At 41.2% G+C, this 27863-nt stretch overlaps 7 protein-coding genes and 1 long non-coding RNA gene across 10 annotated transcripts; 3 read left to right on the top strand and 5 right to left on the bottom strand.

The window, feature by feature from the left end:
- Window positions 1-334: 334 nt before the first annotated feature.
- LOC116615391 lies at window positions 335-2586 on the bottom strand. Its single transcript, XR_004294911.2, has 3 exons — window positions 1549-2586; window positions 1358-1437; window positions 335-470 (listed from the first exon to the last, which is right to left on the bottom strand). It is a non-coding gene; the product is annotated as an uncharacterized LOC116615391 (long non-coding RNA).
- Window positions 391-26319, top strand: LOC5508190 (protein draper). Of its 2 annotated transcripts, XM_032376952.2 has the most exons (9): window positions 391-597; window positions 3095-3213; window positions 3671-3833; window positions 4521-4661; window positions 13328-13570; window positions 14149-15175; window positions 24430-24598; window positions 24955-25209; window positions 25511-26319. In XM_032376952.2, exons 1-9 carry the CDS (start codon window positions 550-552, stop codon window positions 25689-25691), a joined length of 2346 nt encoding a protein of 781 aa, XP_032232843.2. In that variant the 5' UTR covers window positions 391-549; the 3' UTR covers window positions 25692-26319. The 2 variants fall into 2 exon arrangements, 1 of the variants encoding a protein (XP_032232843.2); XR_004294910.2 differs by lacking the exon at window positions 24430-24598 and having other exon boundaries at window positions 25511-25593.
- LOC5508170 (5-hydroxytryptamine receptor 2A) lies at window positions 4356-8147 on the bottom strand. Of its 2 annotated transcripts, none has more exons than XM_032376955.2 (2): window positions 7535-8147; window positions 4356-6905 (listed from the first exon to the last, which is right to left on the bottom strand). In XM_032376955.2, the coding sequence occupies exon 2, from the start codon at window positions 6735-6737 to the stop codon at window positions 5745-5747; it is 993 nt and encodes a 330-aa protein (XP_032232846.1). In that variant the 5' UTR covers window positions 6738-6905; window positions 7535-8147; the 3' UTR covers window positions 4356-5744. The 2 variants fall into 2 exon arrangements, with proteins under 2 accessions (XP_032232846.1, XP_032232847.1); XM_032376956.2 differs by lacking the exon at window positions 7535-8147 and adding an exon at window positions 6999-7286.
- On the bottom strand, window positions 16904-17379 carry LOC116615389 (late histone H2B.L4-like). The gene has a single exon (XM_032376961.2). The coding sequence runs from the start codon at window positions 17345-17347 to the stop codon at window positions 16976-16978; it is 372 nt and encodes a 123-aa protein (XP_032232852.1). The 5' UTR covers window positions 17348-17379; the 3' UTR covers window positions 16904-16975.
- LOC5497237 (histone H2A) lies at window positions 17649-20126 on the top strand. The gene has a single exon (XM_048720923.1). The coding sequence runs from the start codon at window positions 17664-17666 to the stop codon at window positions 18042-18044; it is 381 nt and encodes a 126-aa protein (XP_048576880.1). The 5' UTR covers window positions 17649-17663; the 3' UTR covers window positions 18045-20126.
- Window positions 20295-21205, bottom strand: LOC5497238 (histone H4). Its single transcript, XM_032375387.2, has one exon. The coding sequence runs from the start codon at window positions 21178-21180 to the stop codon at window positions 20869-20871; it is 312 nt and encodes a 103-aa protein (XP_032231278.1). The 5' UTR covers window positions 21181-21205; the 3' UTR covers window positions 20295-20868.
- On the top strand, window positions 21627-22397 carry LOC5508192 (histone H3). Its single transcript, XM_001628715.3, has one exon. The coding sequence runs from the start codon at window positions 21667-21669 to the stop codon at window positions 22075-22077; it is 411 nt and encodes a 136-aa protein (XP_001628765.1). The 5' UTR covers window positions 21627-21666; the 3' UTR covers window positions 22078-22397.
- On the bottom strand, window positions 22638-23562 carry LOC116615386 (late histone H1). Its single transcript, XM_032376958.2, has one exon. The coding sequence runs from the start codon at window positions 23503-23505 to the stop codon at window positions 22951-22953; it is 555 nt and encodes a 184-aa protein (XP_032232849.2). The 5' UTR covers window positions 23506-23562; the 3' UTR covers window positions 22638-22950.
- Window positions 26320-27863: the final 1544 nt, after the last annotated feature.

Below are 27863 nucleotides of genomic sequence, written 5' to 3' on the forward strand. Positions count from 1 at the left end.
AACAAGGCATGTTCTAAGTTCTAAGGCAATTTTATTGACAACATTTCACAAAAAAAAAACGCTTTACTCGACCGATCTCAGAACAGCCGAATTCCGAGCTACGACAAGCAACCATTGCCTGGGCTACCTGTGCCCAACCCGCACCTTTCTACACGCACCCGCACCTTTCCCTAGCCGCGATCTGCAACCAATGGGCACACGCCCAATTGTAAAAAGTCCCTGTACATTCTCCCAGCAAACATTTCAAATCATTACCTTTTCATGCGAATGTATTAGTCTATGAGGGGTGGTGTGAGGCGTCCGCCATTACTTCTGGGTCTCCAAAGACGCCTCCTGGGAACTATGTCATTGACCCCAAAGCAGAGCTCTTGACATGTTCGAGGATTGCTGTTGGTGCCCTTGTGGCATATCCCTCGTTATACCGGAAGCAGTGCTCACTAGACTCATATTTCAGACGCACGTGGGGCCGACTAGACAGGGAACATAAACATTACAACGATTGCTTTTAGAAACAAGTTACTCTTCTTGATTTGGGCTACGCATCTAGCCATGATGTACGAGGGCGGAGCTCGGTGGGCAATCATTGCTTTGCTCCAGGTACAGTAACATAAGGTGTATCTTTTGGGTTTGCTACTTTTAAATAGGCCGCGACAAGGGTAATAGTATTCTACCTTGATTGAGGCAAAACTATACTCAGAAAACTCGTGATATCCCCAGAGACAACCTCAAATGCTAAAATACATCGATAAGTCTATCAATATCTCACGACAGTATCTGGTCTCGCTATATCCGAACAGTATCTCAACATACTGGTCTCGTAGTATTCGACTCTGACAACTTTTTGTCTTTATTGTAACTTCTTCAGGTCTCTCCTGATAGAAGAACCCTAAAGCAGTATCAATAAAGACGAAAATTAGTTCAAAAATCTGTTTGGTGGACCTTAGTCATTAAACATGTTCCAGATCGCGACTAATTGAGGTGCTTTGCTTTAAAATACAATAGCATTATTTTGATAATTTACTTATTTTCGAACCCCTTTCGAATCATCATTCGAACCTTTCTCTTTTTTCATTTCGATCTCGTGTCCCAAGTGGCAGTGATGCAAATCATAATGCGTTCTTATAGGTTTAGAAGGCTTTAGATTCCAAAGGTTTTTATATACCACAAAGCTCTTTTAAAACTACTAAAATTTTATATTATAAATTGCATTCATATATATTACTTTTAGACAAATTCAATGTTTGACTTAATCTTCTGGTTTTTCCAGTTTTTTATTGAATGCTGGTGGCGAGAATGAAATCGTTTTGCGTTTGCTTCCCTGCTAAAGTTCCTCTAATTTATTAATACCTTCTTGTACCTGTTTCAAACAGCTCGCGTCCTTTACGAGGTCCAGAGTTGTGACACAGTTGAGTAGAGTTGTTTTGAGATCAGCACGTTCTGCAAGATAGCTAGCCTAAATAAAGAGCGCGCAGTAGATTATGCTACTTGACTTACGAAATCAAAAGAAGCCTCAAGAGCTTCAAGTATAAGTTATCATGCAAACAGCACCTTTATGGCGTCAAATAGGGTCTTGACGATCAGCCCAGACACTGACCAAACCGTCTGAATGTTGTCTCGAGTAATGCACAGTGATAGCCCTGTCGCGAAAATATTTGTATAAGCGCGAGTTTATCTCACACACGACGACCTCGTACGTACTCAGAGTTTTTATTAGATTTGTTTTTAAATTTATATCAAAAACAAAAACATCTCAAGTAATATTTTGATTCAATCGCAATTTCCAAGAAAATTTTTGTCCGTGGGGGCCCATGTTGAATGACGGTTTTAAAATGATTTTACAGTCAACAGTAACAACGCGGTATCACAAAAAATAAAGGAGCATCTCTTTTCAGGCTTTGAAAAGGATGTTGTGTTTCCGTTATTTGACAAATGAGTTTCCTGGCTCTTCCCCACGACAATGGCGTGAACGATTACAAACAAGACAAAGATAAACGACAAAAAAACACAGCTATGATTTTTGCTTCAATACTCATCCTTGGAATTTATTTTCGTGTTCTAAGTTCAAACTTTGACTGCGGTTATCCGCAATCCGGCTGCGATAATGACCGCAAAATGCTCAGCTTGGACGCAATTCAAGATTTTTCCCGCAGCCAACGAAACATCTCAGTCGGAGCAACGCAGAAAGATAAACGATCGCATAAGTTTCGCCAGTTTTACGGAGATGCTCAGCAAAAGGTCGCGAATTTCCCCACACTTCTCAGGCAATTGTATCGGATTAAAAGTGCTTCGTCATCTGTCACACGTCATTTCCTTGTTCTTCCGTTGGCGGTGATATGCACACATGTTTTTGCCATTAGATGGTGAACTTGCCGCTTGAGTTTAATCGCGCTCTCCGCAAGTACCGTAGTGAATTACACACGCACTCAAATCTTACAGTGTATGTCCCTTTGTAAACCATCTCAGGGATGAGACCACCCTCCCACAAGTGCACGACAGCTTCGGTTTCCTTTTTTGACTTGCGTAATACCTTAGAGAGTCATATTGATTGATGAGTTTACTCATCAACAGCTCAGGCTCGTACCCAGGGGGGTGGCGATGCAGGGGGTGCGAACGCACCCCTCTCCCACAACGGCTAAAGGTCCACTTTCGGTCCTGTATAGACGAGCTATATGTAGACAATATGAAGCATAAGCTAGATCTCTCTGGTATGTAGCTAAATTCGACAATAAACGTCCCGTGGAGATACTGCAACGACATTAAAAAATCTTTTTTTTTTTCGGAGGTGGTCAGATTTTTATCAGAGAACTCACTTATCAGAGAACCTCCCCGCCCCCAGAAAAATCAGGTCCACTTTTTCGAATTTCGCACCCCTCCTAAGAAAAACCCTGGGTACGGGCCTGCAGCTCAATTACTTTCCCACGGTCTGGAAAACCCATTACACACGGTCCCCACTTGTGCACTGCGGGATGTGTGTTGACAGAGGATCCTTTGTCACGATACTCGTTATCAAAGAATGTGAACGGGGGAGTTAATACATATTAATGCAGACCAAAGTGGCATAGATATCGATGACGAACTATTTTTGTTTTTGCAGTGCATGCTGGTCTTGCCTGGTAACGAGGCTGCGGTGATCGTCTCAGTTCGCTTGATGACGTATTCTAACCCTCAAAATCTGGATATTAATGGCGCTTGCTGTGATCCCGGATGTGCCAGGTATATCCCGGATGTGTTAGGTATATTCCGGATGTGATATGTATATCCCGGATGTGCCAGGTGTATCCCGGACGTGTTAGGTATATCCCGGATGTGTTAGGTATATCCCGGATGTGCCAGGTATTTCCCGGATGTGTGAGGTATATCCCGGATGTCTCAGGAATATCCCGGATGTCTCGGGTATATCCCGGATGTGCCAGGTATACCCCGGATGTGTGAGTATATCCCACATGTGCAAGGTAGCCAAGCGTAAGAAAAAGAAAGAAGGAGATAAACAGTAAACAAAAAACAAGGTGGGGCGGTCTAGGAATAAAGTGATAAAGAGGATTACCTCGAGGGAAGCAGACCGTAGTAGCCTAAAAAAAACTCTGATTCATTTTGTGTACTTGATAAGGGGGGGAAGGGGGTGGTAGACTAGCGTATCCAGCGATCTCACAGCCTTCTCTCTCGCTTTCAGGTGTAACTACTTTTTTGAGCTTTGTGTGGCAGAGACTAGACACGCATGCGTCATATCCGGGACAACAGATCGGTGGAACAACATTAATGATATCGTGTTTTCGACGGGAGCTTTAGGAGGAAACCTACAGAACCCCATGATTGCCACACGACCCTCGTGGAAGGTAGGCGAAAAGGGCTAGAAGGTGGAGCTGGAGGCTGGGAGAAGAAAGGGGGAGGGGGGAGGGCAAGGGTTTGGGGGTGTTTGAAGGGAGGGTGAAGGTGGAACACAAGGATAAATGGAGGAGGGTACGCAATGATCTCAACGTAACCCATCTGGAAGGTGGGTGAAAGGAAAAGAGGGGTTGAACGGTTAGAATGGGGAGTGAAGGGGAAACACAATTAATGATCGCTACACAACTCTTCTGGAAGGTGGGTGAAGGATAGGTGAGGGTGATATTCATAAGCTATCTACACTGTAACGTTTTAGGGAAACTCGACATAGACGGATCTAGGAATTCACGGTACCTAGAAATTCTCGAAAGGGAGAGAAATCCAGAAAGGAGGGGAAGCCAATATATATTAATTTGTTATTATTTTTCACTTTCATTTCTTTTAAGATTTCATTTCCCCTACCTTAAGGCCCCCTGGATATGATCTGCCACTGTTTATAATATAATTTGTTGTCTTAAATCAAGAAATTGGTATTTTTAGACTCTTTTATGCGTCTTACAAAAACACATGGTATTTTCTTTAATATGCAATATATCAGTTTTGACAAGTTTCCTCGAATAATTAAACAAAACAAAATAATTATATTCCCATATATTAAATGGTCCATCCCAGATTATTTGGCTGATATTTCGTATTAGGGTACACTACAAGTCCGAGTGGTTGTGCGCGACTACGATTACATGACGACTGCTGATCTGGTTGACCGCTTCTCTCTGAGTCGCCAACTGGTACCTGAGGCTGGAATGCTGCCTCAAGTTTGGACGGAGACTCAGCTGACGGTAAGGAAACGGTCAAGCTAACAAGCCCGGGGAGGGGGATAGGAAATGACATAGAGCGCCCCCCCACCCCCCTAACATTTCTGAGTGGAAAGTTGCATGAGCGCGCGGTTTACATGTAGCTAAGTATGTATCGAACCGCCGCTCCGCCACCCGTGGAAGTTACAGGTAATGATACGCTTACGGCTAAGGTATAACGAGCCGACGAGCGAACCTTGAAATGATATTACGATGATATTTCATTGATAGCATCTCAGTCCTTTGCTTGAATTGATAGTTCCGACATGCCAATCAAGCTTGTTTGGAAATTATGGCGGCGATTCTTGAGAGTGGTGGGGTAGCTCAGTTGTATGGGCTTAGCTTCTCAAGCAAGAGGACCAGGGTACTGTGTATCCCTCGTGGCTCGGATGAATTATGTTAAATGGCGGTCCCGTCTCGAAAAAAACTAGCTAACCAACCTGTTATAGGGACGTTAAAAAACTCTACTTGGCCGCATAACCAAAAGGGGTATTAACATACTAACACTCTCTCATCCATGTAAACTGCGCGGCAGCACAGTGCGCCTTATATAGCAGTCCGAATAAGACCCCTTGTAATGTAAATCCAGAGCAATCCAGCCTATGGCTGCAATTCTGAATAAAGTCGGCCCAGCTTCCTTTCCTTTCGATTCGCAACTTTATCCTGATTGGTTGATATAAACTTTTGATTGACAAGTCGTAACATTGAATAAGCATTGGAGTGGATTCTTTGAAGGAGTCGGTATTGTGCGGGAGCGTAAAAAGGGGCATAATATACCTTCTTTGAAGAAAGCCAATCATGCCGCATCTATTACCATCGGCTAATTCGAGCGAATAACCTTTTTTTTTCAATCAAATATCGTCAATAACGTATCAGACTTCATTCGTAGATTGTTTTTTTTAAGTTTCCCTTCGAATAAATAGTTGTAATTTCAATGATAAACAATAACAAGGATGGGTCGATCGACATTCTTTAAGCTGTGTCGAACCGACAGCTACTGTTTGGTTCGGTAACGGTCACGCGGCAAAAGAAAACTTTTACGGATTGGTTCATAATCACTTTTCCTCCTTAGCATCTAAGTAGAGCCAGTATTTCTCTTCGATAATCAGCCTTCATAAAAGCGTACACGAAGAAATTCGGCGCGGAGTTCAAATACCTGAAAAGGGAACTGACGATTGTCAACTTTAAGGACGGCTTACACCCAGGCACCACAAACGCACATGCATTCCAGATTAAATAAAAACAATTACAAACTAGAAATATAGCTACTACTATGGCTATAGCGATAACGTCACTTGATATGACTCTGTTAAACCGTACTCGGCGTGACTTGTGTCCAGGCGCGCCTTCGGTGGTGGCGTGAGAACTTGGTTCTCGTGAGTGAGTGGATAACTCCTGCTCTCTTATTTGTCTGCGATGTCTGCGGATTACGCTTATGATCCTTGCGTAGCTGTACACAATGAAAGCGATAGGTAGGAGGTTGGTGACGATTAGATAGATGAGACGGTAGACTACCGCGGCGTTGAGTGAGAGGACTAGGAACGGGAGCTCCATGATGAACGGAATCAACCACGCGACGATGATCAGAGTGATGATTTTAGACGGAGCCGAGAAACACGAATGATAGAACGGATGCACGACAGCGACGTATTGATCCAAAGCCAGCAAGCAGAGATTCGTCACCGAGGCATTAGCAAGCGCTTTGATGATGAACACGAGAACGCGCCAAGTCATTTCGTCACACCTTGCGGCGAACACACACAAGGCTTCCAGCCGTAATCCTATGCACAAGTCTGCGACTGCTAGCGAAAGGATGACTCGGCCGTTAGGGCACGGCTGTTGCAGAAGAGACTTCCTCGTGCTGAGGATCCAGATAACAAAACCGTTACCAATCAGCGTGACTATCGCGAGGATACACTGCACTATCCATAACCACTCGGGGAAATTTAAGAAGACTGCGGCGTAGGGATTAACTTTAGACCCTTTTGTGTCTGTCCGGTTTTCGTGTTTTGTAAAGTTTGAAAAGCATGATAAGTTTCCTTGGCTTGAAACGTTTGCCATGGATTTTGATTACGGTTTTTGTGTTTGTTATGACTTGTTCTGCTTCAACATTGTCTTTGATATGCTCTTTGCTGGATGCGTTTTTGCAAAGTCATACTTGCCCCCTAGCTTCGTGCTTGGTAACCTCCAATACAAGGCCTTTACGGTTGGCCAGCCATGGTTACTAGTCTATATGAGAAATATTTGGCATTAGAATCACGCGTATGAGCCACTTGCAGATTCGGGGTTTTTCAATTTATAAAAACTTAAACAATCTCTTACAAGCCGTCAATTGTCTGCCCCGTTTTCCTCAGTGGAAGCATCCTTTTTTTCTCTAAAGGAGTGGTTCCATTGAGCCGAAACCACCCGCCTTTGAAAGCAGATTACTTGGCGTTACGACCAATCGTATTCCATATGCATTTTTGGCACTGCCTTGGCCTATAATTAACACTGCTTTTTTTTAAAGTTATGAAACGAATAAAAACACGCGATGATAAAAAAATTACATTTTTGCTCGAGGTTTACTCGCCTGTAGATGAGACGTGACAACTGAACTGACGAACTCTATATTAAACATAATAGTCCTTTTGTTAATCCGCTTGATATGTTGAAATAATTATACTTTCGAGTCTTAGATGGGCCTAAACTCTTTGTATAAACTTAATGCGCGCTAATAGCATAACCCCCTATTAAAATGCGCTACAAATTTGATTTTAAAAAAATATATGAACATAACCAACGCCGATCTCCTTGTTTTGAGATCGATGTACAAAGCATAGTAGCCTTTGGGTTGTGATAGCATCAAAAAGTATGATTACCTTAATTCTTGCATTACTTCAGATCAGGATTTCATGTAGTTAATGCTGTTTGTACGAGAGCTCTTCTTGTAATAGTCTTGTTTTTTTCCAGTTTCCCATTTTCCACTTGTAATGTATTCAAGACTAATGGTACCAGAAGTTAAAAGACACTTAAGTTCAATCGTTAAGTTCGTACGTATTTAGCAAGGATAATAGATTTTGCGCATTACATCTGTGTGCCATTTGTGTCTGCACTAAAATATTATCAGTTATAATTTGGCTTTGAAACAAAATCAGATGCTATGCTTCGTATATAACTTGATCTTCAATAAGATGACATCTGAGAAAGTGTGCAAATCCATTAATATACTAGACCGGGTATTAGACGGTCTTTGGATCGGATCCACTGCACTTCGAATGTTCTTTTGTAATTTTGCCGTCGATCCTTCCCTTTGATTAGCATGAATTTGATACTCTAATCTATCTATTTTGATAATCTTATCTTTTTATCTAACCAGGGATTAAATAAAATTAAACATTAAAATAAAAAAAAATTAAAACTAATACTTGTGTTAGATAAAAGTGTGCCTCTTTTTTAATGGCGCGTTTGTCACGTTCGTCTACCATTAAGCCATTATGCCTATGCGTAAATGTCTAGAATCAGAAAATGAATTGCAGATGGCCCACGTACAAAAAATAGAAGAAGGAAAATAGAAGAAGGAAAAAATAGAAGAAGGATGAATTATCAGTTTATGTATGTAAAAAAAAAAAAAAACAGGCGAAAGATACCGAGAAAATAAACCCATTTTTTTACAACATTTTTGCTCGAGGTTTACTCGCCTGTAGATGAGACGTGACAACTGAACTGACGAACTCTATATTAAACATAATAGTCCTTTTGTTGATCCCCTTGATATGTTGAAATAATTATACTTTCAAGTCTTAGATGGGCCTAAACTCTTTGTATAAACTTAATGCGCGCTAATAGCATAACCCCCCATTAAAATGCGCTACAAGTTTGACTTTAAAAATAAATATGAACATAACAAAGGCCGATCTCCTTTTTTTGAAGAAGGAAAAAATAGAAGAAGGATGAATTATCAGTTTATGTATGTAAAAAAAAAACAGGCGAAAGATACCGAGAAAATAAACCCATTTTTTACAGCATGCAAAAAAAAAAAAGAAAAAAAGCGCGAACGTCCCGTGGATAACTCATGATTGACGGAAACTTGTCTATGAAATTCATGTGAATCGCTTCTGAAAGCCATATGAATTGCTTCTGAAAGCCATGTGAACCGCTTTGAGACCCATACCCATAAGCGGGGGTAACTGTTCATGGATTTTTCGCAGTAACTTTATTTAGTAGGTGTTAACATTTATAATAGGCTGCAATTTTACATTTTCTGAAACGTACATTAATATATAGATTTAGGCACTGCCTAAAAGCGGAGCCAGCATTGAACACCTTTTGTGTTGACTGATCGAGGTATTTTTGAGGGATCTAGGATCCTGCTCTTTACTGAGATTTATTTATTGTACCAACCAAATGGCCTTATTCAATAATTTAAATTAGGCAGTACATCAAAGTTAACAAACACAATTCCTGATGTGAATATGGCTGTCAAAGTTGTCAAGAGTCTAATGGTAAATTCTTATGTCCCATCATAGAAGTTCCATTACGAATATTTTTTTTAAATCAAAACAATACTCGACAAGCTTTGCCCTTGTGCAGAAAATGTCATGGGTGTAACAGCATTCCAAAGATTCAAAATAATATATTTAGACTGTTTAGATGCCATACTGTAATTTTTATGTATTGATTTAGAGGCGATTCTCTCCTTCATTGGACCGAATATTCAAAAAAATGTCTGGAAATTAAAATCCAAAAATATATCTCCTTTCATGCATTACATATTGGTGCACCCCCCTTTACCATATAGTGGCCTTGTTGTTGGTGGCCTACTCCCAAATGAATGCAATGAAGAAAAAACAGATTGATTTTGGAAGCAAATCCTAAAAAAAACATCCAAGGCATCACTGAAAGTGCTAAAATGCTAACTTCTAATTTCAAACCAAACCCTTTCATTGATCTATGTTTGGGGTAGAGAGGAAGCAAAGAATATCAATTGACTAAAAAATAGTCGACAGGAGAGGAGATATAAAGTAAATTGACTCAACTTGAAAGGTTTGGTGAAAAAAATATAACAGTAATGAAAATAATTTGATTGAGCATTTCTTGACATTTCCCGTTTCCCATTATCTTAACCCTTTCACCACCACAGGCCTCTAAAGAGGCCATGTCTATGCTATCCAAGCTATGTGAACACAATTCTATTATTGAAAAAGAACAAGGTTGTTGCTAGTGTTATAAAGTTTGAGTACATTTGTAAAGCTACATTCTGACAAGCTTTGTCCTTGCGAAGAACAATGGATGAAACAGGATTTCAAAGATGAAATATAGTGTCATACACAATTTTAGATAAGATGCAATACTGAAGTTTTAATGTACCATTTTAAGTGGTGATTTTCCATCCCCATGGGAATTAATATCTAACAATATACATCAATATACATATCCTGCATTATATTTTGGTGTTTTGAGAAACCCTGGATCCAACTATTCCAATAAAATAAATCTAAACCTCTAAAATAAATGTAATGGGAAAGAGACTTAGAAAGAAAATCCTAAAAAGAAGATATAAGTGAGAGTACTAAATGAAAATTACTAATTTAAAAATCAAATCTGTTCATTAATTTATTTTTGGTGTAGAGGGGAAATAGCAAAGAGCATCAATTGCATAAAAATAGTCAACAGGGAGAAGAAAAAGGAAGAAATGCGACTCTTCTTTAAATGTTTGAAAAGAAAATATAATAACAATAATGTGATAATTATATTCAGTACTTTTCTAAAATATCCCCTTTCCTATTATCTTTAGGTTGATAGAAAACTGTTTTCTTTACAGATTTATTATTTAAAAAGCAAAAGTTTGTTTTTAGTTTTATATTATATAAGTATCTTGTTCTGAAAAAATCTATTGAGTGTGTACTGCTGAATCACATAGTAATGCCCTAGTCATTTGCGCCCCCTCCCTTATGGTCCCGCAGAAGTCAGGGGTTAATGTGGGGTTTTAGACCACTTTTTAACCAGAATATGTCAAGAGGGGTGGTGGTATTGACTGTTTTTTACTCTTACTTGGAAACAGGCTTTTATTAAAGTTTAATCCCACCCTTACCTGGGACCATGGGTGTGGGATATCAAATGACTAGTGAATAAGAACATCCTACTGTTATCTTCAAGACATGGTTTTTAATTCGCATGTCTTCCAGTCTTTAGCATTCATCTTGGCCCTCAGGTAGTTCCTGGTTCATAAAAGAGTGAAAACAATTATTTATTATTTCTTTCAAAACAATCTTTTCATCAAGCCATTTTTAATCTAACTAATTTTCCACAACTATTTGAAAAAAAAATAAACACATGAGATGCAAGATGCAGACAATTCATATTGAAAATAGGGGTTGATTTTTTTTATCCTCGGTAAGGAGAATTTCTCTTGTAAGTTGAAAAATTTGCTGTATCTTCTAAGGATATGTATCTTCTTAGGACTAAGAGCACAGGATATAAAGACAAGAACGGTCTTCTTTAGCAGTATTTGACAAATGCAACACGATATTGGTTAGCCTTTATGAAATATCTCAACACAATCAATCTGCCCTGAAGAAGTTTTCATTTAAAAATTTGGCAGAGTCGAATTCCAGTTTTTGGTGTATTGTATTTTATTCAACACAATCAAGAATATAGATAAAACGAAGAATGTCAAAACAAAAGCTGTTATGCTCAAATAATTTGATTACTAAGTTAAGTACTCGCATTCTCAAAGCATACAAAAGAACAACAAAAAGCCTAATAACTGTCATATCCTCAATAGACAATACAAATCGTCGTCCAAAACTCACCTTGCATTGTTTTTTTTTTTTCGCTTTCTTGTGGTTGTGTTCGCTTCATAATGTGAACTGTTACTTGCTTAAATTTACTAGCTAAAAACAGATAAATATTGGCGTGAATGTATGTTAGTATATCTCCTCTAGTTGACTTTATCCTTAAGTCACAAAATTTGAGGCAAAATAAATAATCATCGCATAATCAACAAGAACTTTTTCCACTGCTCCGTGCTTGTATTTAGCCGCCATATTACGGGGCCGAGTGAGGCCTGGGAGTTGCGCGGCTGACTGACTGGCTGGCTGGCTGGCGAGTGACACCACAGGGTACCCGCGCGATGACCACAAAAACCAAGTCGCATACCTATACCATATTTCCATGCCTATGGAGCTACGCGCGCGGCCTGCGGTCGCGCTTGGCTCCGCTAAAAAGGTGCTTATCATTGTGGTGAGATCATATATATTGCGTGTTGCATAAAAGAGAATAGAGGAGTTGAAAGTACCAGATTTCTATATAGATAAACCGATGATAAAAGCTTAACACATTGACCCCTCAACCGGCCTGTACCGGCTTTGGGAAGTACCCACAACCCAAAAAATTCATAAATTCAAAATAAGCACAACAAGATGAAGATACTCAGGCATCAGTCTAAGGGATAAATGGTCTTGCAGATATGCATCCAACCAAGGTGTTGGCATCTACTCTTAAGCCAAATAATAGCACAGGTTCTTTGACAAATCTCAAATTGAACAAGTAGAGAAAAGCAGAATCACCCCTCTCAATAAAACGCTCAAAATACCACACAAGGGAGAGAGATCAGCAAACACAGCTCAAGACACAAATAGATACCTTTATTCTGATCCTCCATGTACATTTCCTTGGCCTCAAAACACAATGTCCATTCCTTGAAGGATTGTACAACCACGAAAATATCTTTACGTATTGCAAAGCATTCTGGGAGATCCAGGGGATCCCCTAAGTCATATGGTTTTTTTCAGGTCTTTTCACCCCGAAGCCAAACAAATCAATTCCAGGTCATACAGACACAGAATAGCAGTGTAAACAATTTTGCAATCAATTTGGTTTCAGAAAAGACAGCATTTAGGAGAGCTGTGGTGATTCATTAGAAAATTATTTTCTCATCCGGGCAAAGCCAAACAAGAAAAAATCATCATGAATCCACCTTTGCTTGCAAATATCCATAAGCAAAGCACTCAATTATGCCCCAAAAGACTTCATGATGTCCTGAGACACTCCCCTAATATGCTCATAGCTGTATTTTTGATGAAAAATACAAGCTACCATCAACTTGTGCTGGCTTCAGCACAACGACGAGGGATTAAAAGTGGGGACCGCAAAGCACTGTTGGAAAGCTTGGATACCTCTGACTAGGTGCAGCTGTATTTGACTTTGACGGGCTGTATAAAACTCAGAATAGGGGGGGAGGTATCTGTTTTCGAGTCTGTTTTTTTGTAAATTCAGCTCCTAAAAAGCCAGGAGTCAATGGGTTAATAGGAAAGTGGACAATGGAAAGACTAATCAACGGTACATTGAGCCTATTTGATTAGAATTTGAAAATAATATTATGTTTTTAGCTTATCAAAGTGGAATATGTGTTGCTAAAGCGCCTGATCTCGCATGCAACCTTTGTACAATCCATTATGAAGCAAAAGGTTTCCTTATAAAGTTTAAACATAAACTGACGTGACGGTTGAAGACCTTCTTGGCACCAGCATATTACTTACCAGAGAACAAAGAAAATGGAATGGGGGCCTTCATAACACTAATGGCTTTTTCCCGGGTGATGTTGAAAGAGGGGATGAGGGGTGGGGGGTGGGGGAGTGATGAGATTGACACCTCTCGTTTGTCGTCCCCAGGGGAAGTCAAGCAGCATGGTGATCCGGTACAGCGTCCAGTGCACCCGAGACTACTACGGACCAAACTGTACCACCCACTGCATACCACGTGACGGCACCAGCGGCCACTACACCTGCGACCTCAAGACGGGGGGTAGGGTCTGCAGACCGGGTTGGCATGGGCCTCAGTGCAGGGTCTATTGTATACCACGTGATGATGACGTCAATGGACACTTCACGTGCCAGACTGGGACAGGTCTCAAGGTACGAGCGGAGGGTGTGTGCAAGTGTTATTCGTATGACGTTAACTGGTTAACTAGTTGGTAAAAGAGAATCGCGGTAGCGGATCTAGGGAGAGGGGGGAGGGGTTAGGGGGTTTAAACTTCCCCTTTTGGGCTGGCAGAAAGCCATTTGTATAAAAAAAAAATTACCCCCTCCCCTCTTTGTCACTGAGCCAAACCCCTCTTTAACGACAAGCTAGATCCGTCCCTGAATCTACCTGGTTAGATTGTCAGTCATGTATGGCAGAGGAGCAAACAGCAGATGCGTCTACTTCAATTTTTCGTCCGTCATAGATAAAAGTGTTTGCTAGAGTTCTCTATTGACTCGACCACCCTCGAAATAGAAGCTGCAGTGAGATCGATTAGCTTCCCTTCAAACATAGAGGAACCTCAAGGAAAAAAGGTTAAGATTATAGCGGAGAGTTCGAGTAGAGATGGGACCTGCCATTCGAGTTTCCGGGAAGTTCGAATTATCCGACCTCGTGTACCCAAAGTTCCACTGTTAAAAGTTTTGAGATTTATAAAAATAAAATTTTTGAAGAAAGATAATGTATTTTGCAGATCTGTCTGGCTAACTGGTACGGGGTTTTATGCAAAACATATTGCGCACCAATCAACAACTCCGACGCGGGCTATAATTGTGACGTCACTGGGTCACGTGTATGCCTTCCCGGATGGTATCCCAGGGAACAATGCGAAACCTTATGTATTCCCCATAATGATTCCACGGCGAGTTACACGTGTGACTCGCAAACTGGTTCCAAAACCTGTTTGTCTGGTTGGTCTGGTCCGGAATGCGACTGTCGGCCGAGGCTTGATGCCAGCGCGGGATATACATGTAACGAGACAACGGGACAAAAAATATGTTACCCTGGGTGGTACGGGAGAAATTGCAACGTTGCATGCTTCCCCCGGAATGACTCTACTGGACACTATAACTGTAATGCCGATACGGGGGCCAAGGAATGCCTGGAAAGCTGGATAGGGGAGCAGTGTGATGTTTACTGTGTTCCGGATAATCAGACTCATAGTTGCCTGGCGAATGGGACAAGGAAGTGCCAGCAGCACTGGTATGGGCAACAATGTCACGTGTTCTGTCAGCCCCGCCCTATCCAATACACCTGTCAATCAACGACTGGGGCAAAGGTCTGCTCACAGGGGTGGTATGGGGAGGACTGTAGCACGTTTTGTAAATCACGGGACTCGGACTGGTTTGGTCACTTCGACTGTGATAGAAATGGCAGTAGAGTCTGCCATATGTATTGGCATGGGCCTGAATGCAAAGCGTACTGCAAGCCCCATCGTAACAGTACGCTAGGATACTACCGCTGTGATGATCATGGGAACCCTGTGTGCGAGAGAGACTGGTATGGAACAAAGTGCACCGTGTATTGTAGACCGAGAGATGACGAAGAAGGTCATTACAGTTGTGGTGCAGTGGACGGGAGAAGAGTTTGTTTGGAGGACTGGTACGGGGAAAACTGTACGGTGCATTGTGTGGCTGATAAGGAAGGACACTTCACGTGTGATGGGAAGACAGGGCAAAGGGTGTGTCTACCTGGATGGGGAGGTCAAGACTGCCAACAAGGTAAGGCTCATTTGGGACGGACCTTAGTGGGGAGGGTAGCACAAATCCAAAAGAAAACAGAGTAGTAGGCTCCGAAAGCAAAAAAAAATGAGCAACTAAAAAAAGCCACTGGATTGGAAAAATACAAAGCTGGTCCATGTGATACCTGTGGGATACCTGTGGTAGCCCAGTCATAAAATGCAACTGTTTTTTTTTTCTGCTCGCGATATGGTCAAAGTTGCGCAATAACCCAAGAGCCTTTGCGCTATATTCGATCCTTTTACATAACTTTTAAGTTTAAACTGTGTCATGGCCGCCATCTTTGATTTTTAGATTCCAGCTCTCAGATCCATGTTATTTGTGCAGTTGAAGGCCAGATTGGCGATTTCATTACTGCATATATTACCATAGTCTAAGTCTCTACCAAGTAATTGTGCAAAATAATCTCAAGCTGAATTAATTTTGCTTTATTTACTCGTGCTTCCATTTGCGACCCGATCAAGACCGGGACACGCGGCGAGGATCAAGATTAGAATTATCTATTGCCTGCTTTAGACAAATACAGTTTACTTCAAGACGTAATTAAATGTTCTCTGGACACTCATGAATGGACTCGAGGTATTTACCTTTATTACTTGATCCATTTTGAAGTGGAAGTATTTTGAAGCTCATTGATGAAAATCGCCTCCTACAAATCGTTATGAAATCCCAAAGAAGTGACTACCTTACATCGCAACGCTTGACCGGCTACCCATAAGACAAATTTTGTTTTCTTTCTTACTATAAAATAGCTTGATCTCTCTAATTGAATATCATGATTTTTTTACCATGTAGATTTCAATAAAGTAGAGCACGTGAGTGAATTGAGACAAGTTCCAACAGAATATCGAGCAGTTTTCATCAATATTCTCAGTTTTCCTGAATTTTATTTCGGTGCAATCTCTGCTGCGGGGATTTGTAAGATTTTTACACTGTAGACGATTGGACAATCAGCCCCATCTACTTTAATGGAGCACACTTCAAGTCCACCCCCACCTCAAGACTCAGATGATGCATCTTACCTTTCTTGCCCCAATCAATATTGTGATATGGCATTTACAACAAAAAACGAGATTATACATATATTTTTATCATATCCAAAGGTGGTGGGCAGTAGAATCTTTGTCATACATGTCACAACACAGTGCTCAAACAAATTGCAGATCTCAGGTATCCCAGTCAAGGCCCAGGCCCCCTATACGAAGTGCAATAAACTCCTCACGCGTGGCAATGAATGATTTGACCATATCTTTTAAAGCTGTTTTGTAGAAACGATTTTTCTCCAGGACCGCAATACAAACTCTCTTTTGAAATCGCTCCTTTGGTCCGAAAAAGCCCAGTTCCTCATGGCATTTCTTAAACTCTGAACTGGCTTATTGAAAAAGTACTCGATTCTGCTCTTCTTTTCGTGATAGAGGAAAAGGGCGCGAAACGTAATCATTAGCATAAACGGATTTTGGCGCCAATATGTTCCTAGTAATAGTCATTGGGACGGAGAAAATTCCTAAATATTTGTAAGTCTCGCAGTTCATGTACTAGACACTTTTTGAGCTCGCTTTTAGAACAGTATTCTTGTTATCCAGAACTCCAAACTAAACTCTCCGGTCTTTGGTATGACCGTTATCTAGTTCAAAACATTACCGAATGAATGCGGGAAAAGGAAAACTCGAAATGGGGCAAAACATGTAATCGTTTAACGGATAAAATGCACGGCCATGACTTTCGTGTCATTTGGGTGGCTCCTAAAAGAGCCGTTGTTTTGTGCAGCATCGATTGTGCCGTTTACTTGCTGCTGGTGTACTTGGTGACGGCCTTGGTTCCCTCGCTCACGGCGTGTTTGGCCAGCTCACCGGGGAGAAGCAGACGGACGGCCGTCTGGATTTCCCTGCTCGTGATGGTGGACTTCTTGTTGTAGTGCGCCAGACGGGAAGCTTCACCAGCCATGCGCTCGAAGATGTCGTTCACGAACGAGTTCATGATGCCCATGGCCTTGCTCGAGATACCGGTGTCGGGGTGAACTTGCTTCAGCACCTTGTAGATGTAAATAGCATAGCTTTCCTTGCGTCTTCCCTTTCTCTTCTTCTTTCCTTCTCCGACCTGCTTCTTGACGGCCTTCTTGCCTGCGGATTTTCCGACTGGGGTTTTTGGCGGCATTTTGCTAATGATTTTGCAAATTGTATGGAGGTGTCGTTTTTATACTAAATCATGGGGTGGATAACTAAGGTCGCGGATCGAAAATCCTGCATTTTGATTGGTTGTTTTGAGGTTTATATGATAATTATGCAAGTGGACGTCTTAGGAAACACGGACATTAAATATTCGATGTCACACGTCATCTATCTATTGAGAAAATGTGAATTTTGATTGGTGCATTTCAATCCAGCGATTACCAAGCTGGGGGTACATAAGCTTAAAAACGGACAATGTTTCCGCTGTAGTCTGTATAGAGTATTTCTATAAAATTTCCAAAATGTCAGGTCGCGGCAAAGGCAAAGCTAAGGGCACCAAGTCCAAGACTCGTTCATCCCGTGCTGGGCTCCAGTTCCCCGTCGGTCGTATCCACCGTCATCTGCGCAAAGGCAACTACGCCGAGCGTGTTGGTGCTGGCGCTCCGGTCTACATGGCCGCCGTGCTCGAGTACCTGAGCGCTGAGATCCTCGAGTTGGCCGGCAACGCTGCCCGCGACAACAAGAAGACAAGGATCATCCCCCGTCACTTGCAGTTGGCTGTCAGGAACGACGAGGAGTTGAACAGGCTGCTCCACGGTGTCACCATCGCTCAGGGTGGTGTGCTGCCCAACATCCAGGCCGTGCTTCTGCCCAAGAAGACCGAGAAGAAGCCCAAGGCATAAGCAGTTTCTAATGCTTTACAAAACAACGGCTCTTTTAGGAGCCACCAAATGACACGAAAGTCGTTGCCAACGTGCAGTCTGTTTTCCTCACCTCCCACTCGCATTTTAGGTGTTTTTATAAGGATAATTGAGAATAGAAATTTCCACCAAAAACGTGAGCGATTAGGAGCAAAGGTGTCTGTTTCCCGCCAAAATCCGTTAGTTTTTAGCGTATTCATTTACAAATTCTCAGCCAATCTATTTTTCAATAGACATTCATTATTATCGACATACATTATAACAGTCTCCATGAAGGGCGGTAGAAACATTGTTAGGCTAGATTCTGATAATAAACCACAAAATTCCCTCATAAACTTGGGTGAAATGTGCCTTTACGACGTGTAATGTGTGTTTACAACGCGCTCTCCGTGTTTGATTAGAAAACCCGGTCAACAGGTCAAGTTACGTTGCGTAATCTGAGCTACTACCCCATGGTACGCAAACTGCCGACGCGCTAGCCGAAATGACCGAGATGGGCCGACTAAGAAAATGTCTCCAAAATGGCGACCAGAGAATAGCGAATAATTTGCTGCAGGAAAATCAACCTTATGCAAAAGTGGCAAACGGAGGAATACGTTCAAAGACGCTTGTATTTAATGGGTTGGCTTGGCTGGTTTGCCTCGAAGATTCGATGAGATGTTTGGAGGAGTTTGTTCGACGCATAACCGCAGACATGCTCATATTGGTCATCTTTTATAATTTCTCAGCGGTGTTCAGAACAAACTGACACTCTTGGTAATGACTTATTTTAGCTGTTTCAATGTCAAATTTAGTTTCAAATTTTATATTAAAACGTTTAGTTTGTTGGCGATGATAAATTTTTCCATGAAAGAAATAAGCACATAGAAACACTGCAGCTTTTGTTTTGTTTTTAACTGTAATTGTTTTTCGGAATGCTCAGTTCCACCTTGTCCTCATGTTCCACCTTTGTCCTCAATAGCTAGTTGATAATCTTATCCGGGTGTTGTTTTAGCAATAAAGTGTTAGTATTTGAAGCATTTTCAAATGGCAGCCCAGCTTCTTTCAAAGGGAACAACCTTAGGTCTGAAATAATAAAACTACAGTATTTGATATTTTTTTACTCAAAAAGTTTGGATAAGTCTTCTGAAGGGGACACAAAAAGTCCAAGTTCTTGATCTGGAAATTTAAACCATTTTGCTTTTGATATAAACCAATGTTTGAGCTTATGTTGTTCTCAAAGAAAGCATTTCTTTGTAAATCCTGGCTATGCAAGGGTGATCAATGTATGATGCACTACATGAGGCTAACATCAACTAATCACTGAATTTGTATTTTATTTTCATTGTTGCCACTACATTTACCCTTAGAAATCACTCCAGTATATCCCAAGTTGCCCTTGTCTTTGCCCTTCGCTTTAACAGATCAGGTGATTGTATAAAGGCTTTTATCAGACCATTTTTGTGTCACCCCTATAATCTCACAGAGAGCTTCATGTGCTGGTAGCGATAGAAAGAAATAGTTAATGGTCAAAATATTAGACTGTAGTGTCTGGTAGGAATAGATGGGAGACGATGATGACATTTCAATTAGTTTATGTTATGCGAGAGTTGAAAGCTTTACTAAAGAATAATGTTATCAAGCAAGTAAGCAGGCCTGTAGCTAGGTGAAAAAGAGGAATTTGGTCTAACCCACTTTACTGGGAGTTGTGTTCAAATGAAAGGTAAATTAGTATCACTGTAGGCTAAGGGGAACTGGGATACCTAGGTAGTACCACTGCAACAGAAGAAACCTGAGAGAAAAATGGTTTGTTGAAAAGCAAAACTTAACCTAAAAAAATTCTGGCTATAACGGCCCATGATTTTCAAAATAAATCCCACCAGGGTAATGTTTTTCAACAGCTACTCTTGTAAAACAATGAACCCCTCCCCCAAATAAAAAAAAATATAAAAAACACCATTATGCAAACTTCACTGTAGTAAATAAAATACTGCTCAAGTAGCTTCGGAGACCTAACAAAAAACTCATTAGATACATTCGTTTAGTATTCTACAGGATTGATCAAAGGATTCTATAACAAACAACCAAGATATTAAAAAATAAGAAAATGAAAATTTATTCAATAACACATACTGTATAGCACAGATAGCAGGGTTATTCCGATTTATAGCTAAGAGAAAAAACTATTGCCATAAAGAATTTAATCACAAAATATTTTTTTGCTGGCTGCAATAAAAAGGTAAACACGATGGATTTCGATTCTTGACTTCTCCACATTTATTAAAATAACTTTAGTAATACATGGAAACATAACTCGCAGAAGAAATAAAAAGAAATACAAATGAGAACAACTTAGCTGTAACAAGAGGAAAGTGGCATGGGGAAGATTTTGACAAATGCGGAGTAGATTCCAGCGACGATCAAAACAAGTCTCGATTCAATTTTCTGCAAAATTCGTAGCTTCGTGCAAACTTTTACGATGGAAAAAGCAGCAAACAAACCTCCAGATGTGCAGAGGATGCTTTCCTTTCTCGGTCAACAAGCCCTAAGTCGTGAAATGACAAATATCTAAGCCGTGAGGTCGATGCGTAGGCAATGTAAAATCAGGGACCGTTTTGAGAAATCAGGAACTTTTTAGCGAATTTCACTAGGCGTTCTGTGGGTGAGATCGTCCCAGGCCCCCGGCTACCTCACGGTTTATCTCTGAGCACAGGAAACCCGGTAAGAACGCCTGGGACTAGGAATATTTGAATGCGTTCGATCATGACTTTCGTTGCATGTGGTGGCTCCTAAAAGAGCCGTTGTTTGTTAAAGTTGACTAGATAGTCTAGCCGCCGAATCCGTACAGGGTTCGGCCTTGTCGCTTCAGAGCGTAGACCACGTCCATGGCGGTGACAGTCTTGCGCTTGGCGTGCTCGGTGTAGGTGACCGCATCACGGATGACGTTCTCAAGGAAGACTTTGAGAACGCCACGGGTCTCTTCGTAGATAAGGCCAGAGATTCGCTTGACTCCACCACGGCGAGCGAGACGACGAATGGCGGGCTTGGTGATGCCCTGGATGTTATCCCGAAGGATCTTGCGATGACGCTTCGCGCCTCCCTTTCCTAGACCTTTTCCTCCTTTGCCGCGACCAGACATGATGATCGTGAATTCAAAACCGAATAATTACCTGCTCTGGCAGTTGGGGGGTTTATATACCCGATAGACCCATTGTTAATGATAATTAACCCAAGGGTCAAGAGTCAAACCGATATTTACAAGACAAATGACAAACATTTCGATCCGATCACATTATCCAAGCTCTGGTCCAACTCCATTTAACTTGCAATAGATCGTTGCTCCCTAACAAATACTTTTAAAATTTTGCGGCGGAAGATGAATAGTGTTTGAAAGTACTACATAATGGAATATTCTTTGATATAGCGTTCGGGATCGTAGAGATATTTTAGGAAAACCTAGCATTCAGAAACACAGTAAAGTGTTGGAGGGCTTTTCTTAGTAGAAGACTGACCAATCAGATCGGGCGGTTTCTAACCAATCAGATTTACAGGCGGCAAGTATAAATTTTTGGAACCGATTTCAACACGCAAATATTGCAATTTGTACAACCGACTTTCAAACGAAATGGCCCGTACCAAGCAAACCGCCCGTAAATCTACCGGGGGAAAGGCTCCCCGTAAGCAGCTCGCCACCAAGGCAGCACGTAAAAGTGCTCCCGCCACCGGTGGAGTGAAGAAGCCTCATCGTTACAGGCCCGGTACCGTCGCTCTCCGAGAGATCCGTCGCTACCAGAAGTCGACTGAGCTTCTGATCCGCAAGCTGCCCTTCCAGCGTCTGGTACGTGAGATCGCTCAGGACTTCAAGACCGACCTGCGCTTCCAGAGCTCTGCCGTGATGGCTCTTCAGGAGGCTAGCGAGGCTTACCTCGTTGGTCTGTTTGAGGACACCAACTTGTGCGCCATCCACGCCAAGCGAGTCACCATCATGCCCAAGGACATCCAGCTTGCCCGCCGCATCCGTGGCGAGAGAGCGTAAACATTTCCTCTCAGGAACACAACAAAACGGCTCTTTTAGGAGCCACCACATGCAAAAAAGTCAATAGCCCATGCTCCCTTCCATCAAAGACAGGGATATTGTTCTTCATTATTGTAAACTAATATACGTTCCTGTGTATTCTTTACCCAACTATTTTTTAGGCCGGAACTTTTAATTTGAAACTAGTGCAAAGGCATCAACGGAAACTAGAGGGTTTTCTATCCTCTCAAGGGTAGTAAAAGCAATTTGTTCAATAATTTTCGCCACAAGAAAGCTAATCTTTAAATCCTACTGTTTACCAAGAAACTGCGCGGGAATATTACGCTTTGTGTGATTTATCATTTGTATCGAGTCTTTATTTCAATATGTGTTACGAGAGTCACCTCAAAAAGGCCGCTTGCGAAGGAATCCTGTTTCTTATCTGGTTGGGGGATATTTGCGAACATATATTTGCACATAATTCGATCTATAATTTACCGAGTTCAAAAGAAAATGCCTGCCGCCATTTTATGCTCCCGTTCAATGCCGAGTTACACAAAGTATAAATTTCCATGGGCTAATTCAAGCGCGTAGCAAGTAAATTTTTAATCAAATATAGTCACTAACGTATTAGACTTCATTCGTAGATTGTTATTTCGAAGATTCCAATTATATTTTTAATTATTAACAATGACAAAGGCAACTCGTTGGGGGATAATAGCCGTTACGATAGAACCTTTCTTTTTAATTTGACAAAGGGGATAACGTAGATAAATATAATCACAGTGATATAAATATTAGTAAGTAGGAATAGATGGATGAGGTATGACTTTCATAAAAGTGGGTGGCTCCTAGAAGAGCCGTTGTTTGGTGTAAAGGGACTGTATAGTCGCTCTACTTCTTGGCTGGCTTTTTGGCGGCCTTCTTTGCTGCGGGCTTCTTCGCTGCTTTCTTGGCGGCTGGCTTCTTTGCCGCGGCCTTCTTGGGCTTGGCGGCTGCTGGTTTCTTAGCAGCAGGCTTTTTTGCTGCCTTTTTGGGCGACTTGGTTGCCTTCTTAGGTGCCGACTTTTTGGGGGATTTGGCTTTCTTGGCGGCAGGTTTTTTGGCGGCGGGTTTCTTGGCAGCCTTGGGTTTCTTTGCCGCTGGCTTCTTCGCTTTCTTTGGCTTCTCAGCCTTCACGGCCTTGTTCAATTTGAACGAGCCAGAAGCTCCAGTGCCCTTGGTGTGGACTAGAGCGCCTTTCTCGCTCATGCGCTTGAGAGCCATCTTCAGTTGGGTGCCAACTTTGTCTCCGACCTTGTAGTTGGCCTTGATGTATTTCTCGATGGCCTGGCGGGAAGATCCGCCGCGTTCCTTCAGTGCACCGATAGCTGCTGCAACCATCTCGGTGTACTTGGGGTGCTCTGCTGGCTTGGCAGGCTTCTTGGCGGGTTTGGCTTCGGTAGACATATCGATTAGAGTTGTGTTGTTCTCGGTTCGAATGCTAGCGAGTATTGATGTTTGTGCGCCAAACTCCGCGATTATATTCTATGTGTGCGGACCTCTGCGAAACCAGGATCGACACGGACTCGCACAAGATGGCGGCTTCGAAGTGTGTTTGTTTGCTTCGTTTATCTCCTTATAGCTCCAATAATATAACATGGTATCTAGAAATACTACCTTACTATCAATAACCAATTATTATACATTATGTCAGACGGTGTTTTAAGTCCAAGTGTTGATAATACAACGAGTTACGATACAAATTTGTCAAAATTTTGCGAACGGAGTTTCGATTCTCGAGGAGTTACACTCAAATGGCTTCAGTAGAAATGCCTTGGTTTTCGTAATAAACCTTTAAGAGCCTTATCTACTTATTGATTTACAATTTTGATTGCTTAGATCTGTAAGAATTCAAGATTTGGTTATACTTTTTGACCATTTACTACAAGATACAAATACAGCCAACTGCCTGTACGATACTCTAAGCAAAACTATCCTTCAGCTTTTTCCATGTAAAAGCATCGTCCTTTAGATAGATAAATACCTGTTATATATTTATAGTACAGAAAGTATAATTGATTATTAAGGGGTTTTTTTTATATAATCTGTATCTCGGGATTTTCACAGGTTTAGCATAAGGATAGAAATGTGCTATTGACCCGACCAGCGAGAAAATCAGAATTGTGATTCTAGATTACCTATTGCATAGCCGTAGCAGCCCTCGAATTATCGAGGGGGCACGATACAGAAACATTAAGATAACATTGGGGGGCACAGCCACGTCATTACCCCCCCCCCCCCCCCCCCCAGCCCCAGCTACGACTCTGTATTGGCTTACTTTCTAAAATTTTGTGGCGCAACACAAAAAAAAATATCTTATGTTATCGACAGCTCTGCCGACTACGCTCCCTTCAGAAGTTCCAACGTCCCCACCCCTGACGGGGAAAAGCAGTAACCAGTCATCTGAAGGCATGTTCGGTGACATGGAGCTTGCTCTCATACTCGGGGGATTCATTCTCTTCATAGTGCTTACCACTGTCACTGCTGTCATTGTATCAAGGTAACATAGAATGCCAGTACATTTACTAACGGGGGTTTGATATTTTCTCCGATAAGCACAGACGGGGATGATCGTCCAAAACCAATTTTAACCCTAAGGGTGTGGTCAAAGGAATTTTAACCCTAAGAGCTAGCAAAATCAGAAAAATTTCCCCTGAGGGATAGCCGTTGGTCAAAATTTTATACCCTAAAATATAGGACGATCACGATACTTTATACGATATTTTATGGAGATACCCCTTCTTCAATGATCCCCGAATAATTGTGTCGCTACACTTGTGTTATGTGTTTATTTTTCTATATATGGGATTTTATTTGAAAAAGAAAGAAAAAGTTATAATGCTTCTATGTATTTAGTCGCAGACAAAGCAGAAGTGCAGCTAGACAGTTTGAATATAAACGCCAGACCAACAGTCCAGATCTCAGCCGAACTGACCCATCCTCGAGTCCTGTGGAACTCCACATTCCAACGCCACAACCTGCGCCAATATTGAAGGCTTCAAAGAAGGGTGCTGAAAGCAGCATAAAAAATCTATTGGCTGAGTACGATGACTTGGAAGCACAGAAATCTATTAACGAAAATGTCTACATCACACTGAAGGAGGTTTCATGGTATGTAGCCTTCAAAAAATGTAGATAGACTATAATTATTATGTTACAGACGTAAATCAGTCATTTATACACGAATTTTATAGATAGTAAAGAAAACAGGGACTCTTGTTTCTCGAGACATTCTGAAATTATTATTCATTTTTACGCGCCAATAATTGCGATTTTCTCACTGGTGTCAATAGTACGATGGTAACCTCACTCCCGGTTGAGCTTGAACCACCAAAGAGAGAGTAAAGCTCGAGTCTTTGTTTTCGAAAGCGAAAATCCGCGCCTGATGGTCGCCTTTTCGATGTTGTTTCAGGGATGACGAAGGAAGTCGACGGGTTGATAACTCGCTAGTGATGTACAACAACCCGCTGTTCGTGGAAGCGCGAAAAAAAGGCGCGAAGAAGAAGGAGTCACGAGTGGATCCCAAAACTGGGCTACGAGATAATAGCGACTGGGTTGACATCTTTAACTCATACCGAGATGATTCATGCTAATCAAATACTTTTAAAAACCGACGACTATGGACGAATTCTCATCCATTTTGACAACGTCAGTCGTCCGACTTGCATGACACTGTTGTTGTTGTTGTTTTTTTATATATATAACTTGTCGTGCATTTCTTGAATCTTTGAAATTTAGTTGAGCCGTTTAACTCTAAAATGGTTTAGATTCACCGTGATTTAAGCGGATTTCATTCACTTGAGATGAGCATCTCATATTTATAGTGTTTTATAGCCTACGAAACCATGCGTCGCGCAAGTCGGATCGACAGACTTTAACTGACTTGAAGACACGAAGGAGCTGCGAGCTCGATGACGAGTATCTCTTTTTAACTCGATGAAGAGTAGTTTTATATCTGACGAAGGTAGCTATTAAGCTGTCTAAAAAAATAATTACAATTTATATAGACAACTGTGGCTCAAACAGGAATTTGATAATTTTTTAGCTAAAATGATAGTATTGGCTGATTTTGTTCCTGTATAGAATTGAGAATATGTTATTAAATATTAGTGGTTGAAGTATGATATTATTACTGTGTCGAATCTATCTACAACGTTTGAAATTTTATTTTTTGTAACAATCTTTGGAAAAAAATAAAGATTACTTAAAGCTCGTAAAGAACGAACGGTATGATTTCCCTCCTAAAGTAGCTATTGATATCATCACTTCATGCACCCTGGGACAGTTCCAGAGATTTTCGATGGTGGGTACAGTAATATATATTATAAACATGACAAGGACTCTTAAATTGTGTAGAGTATATATTGTAATTCTGAGTGTCAGATTCAGTGGTATGTCGTGTAAACTCTGGTCTATATATCTGGCCTGAACAGGGGCTCATAAGTAGGGGCAATCAATTTCCCCACATTCTGGTACTATATAGGTGTCACGGCGTTTTCTAGGATCAGGCTATTTTTAGACGCGCGGATTAGCCAATCAGATGACAGGGCGGAATAATTGACTTGTCTCAAGGAATCCAAAATGGCGGCCGAGAAGAGGGGCAAAACGACTCTTGTTTTTCAAAGTCTTCCTACATCGTCATATGCCTTCTTATTTCTGAACCCTTTTAGCCACAGAGAAAGAAACATTTTCTTACTAGCCTTGAACTATTTTTTTATAAGTGGGCTCAAATGTTGGCTACGAGTACATTTTTCTGGCTTTTGCAAAGATAAACAAGCTTAATCATTTGTATCGATCTCGAAATTCTCTCGCTGAGAGGCGATATTATCATTCATAAGGATTTTGATACTGCTCGTTAACTAAGAATAGTGTTAGAAGTAACATACGAAAGTTAATGTCTTGTTTTTTGTTAAATATTTTTGTAAACGAGCTCTTCAAAGCTGGAACTGTGTTTATATCAACACCCATGTCCTGTCCTGGACTCACTGTCCTGATCTGGTAAGAAATTGTAAGAAATATCCATGTAAAAGTAAACTAACATAAAAGGCAACCTCAATATGGATAATTGTGTCTTTTTGTAAATTCTATTTCCATTTAACACATTGACCCCTCAACCGGCCTGTACCGGCTTTGGGAAGTACCCACAACCAAAAAAATTCATAAATGCAAAATACACACAACAAGATGAAGATACTCAGGCATCAGTCTAAGGGATAAATGGTCTTGCAGATATGCATCCAACCAAGGTGTTGGCATCTACTCTTAAGCCAAATAATAGCAGAGGTTCTTTGACAAATCTCAAATCGAACAAGGAGAGAAAAGCAGAATCACCCCTCTCAATAAAACGCTCAAAATACCACACAAGGGAGAGAGATCAGCAAACACAGCTCAAGACACAAATAGATACCTTTATTCTGATCCTCCAGGTACATTTTCATTGCCTCAAAACACAATGTCCACTCCTTGAAGGCTTGTACAACCACGAAGATGTCTTTACGTATTGCAAAGCATTCTGGAAGATCCAGGGGGAAAATTCACGAGGGGAGGGCCTCTCCCCAAAGTCAGATGGTTTTTTATAAGTCTTTTCACCCCGAAGCCAAACGAATCAATTCCAGGTCATACACACCCAGAATAGCAGTGTAAACAATTTTGGAATCAATTTGGTTTCAGAAAAAAACAGCATTTAGGAGAGCTGTGGTGATTCATCAGAAAATTATTTTCTCATCCAGGCAAAGCCAAACAAGAAAAAATCATCATGAATCCAC

The sequence above is a fragment of the Nematostella vectensis genome, chromosome 13, assembly GCF_932526225.1.
Source record: "Nematostella vectensis chromosome 13, jaNemVect1.1, whole genome shotgun sequence".
Lineage (NCBI taxonomy): Eukaryota > Metazoa > Cnidaria > Anthozoa > Actiniaria > Edwardsiidae > Nematostella > Nematostella vectensis.

Coding starts and splice junctions, on each gene's coding strand:
- LOC5508190 (XM_032376952.2), top strand. CDS start 550: ATGATGTACGAGGGCGGAGCTCGGTGGGCAATCATTGCTTTGCTCCAG. Junction 3,834..4,520: donor CCACACGACCCTCGTGGAAG/GTAGGCGAAAAG, acceptor ATTTCGTATTAG/GGTACACTACAAGTCCGAGT. Junction 25,210..25,510: donor ACACTGAAGGAGGTTTCATG/GTATGTAGCCTT, acceptor ATGTTGTTTCAG/GGATGACGAAGGAAGTCGAC.
- LOC5508170 (XM_032376955.2), bottom strand. CDS start 6,737: ATGGCAAACGTTTCAAGCCAAGGAAACTTATCATGCTTTTCAAACTTT.
- LOC116615389 (XM_032376961.2), bottom strand. CDS start 17,347: ATGCCGCCAAAAACCCCAGTCGGAAAATCCGCAGGCAAGAAGGCCGTC.
- LOC5497237 (XM_048720923.1), top strand. CDS start 17,664: ATGTCAGGTCGCGGCAAAGGCAAAGCTAAGGGCACCAAGTCCAAGACT.
- LOC5497238 (XM_032375387.2), bottom strand. CDS start 21,180: ATGTCTGGTCGCGGCAAAGGAGGAAAAGGTCTAGGAAAGGGAGGCGCG.
- LOC5508192 (XM_001628715.3), top strand. CDS start 21,667: ATGGCCCGTACCAAGCAAACCGCCCGTAAATCTACCGGGGGAAAGGCT.
- LOC116615386 (XM_032376958.2), bottom strand. CDS start 23,505: ATGTCTACCGAAGCCAAACCCGCCAAGAAGCCTGCCAAGCCAGCAGAG.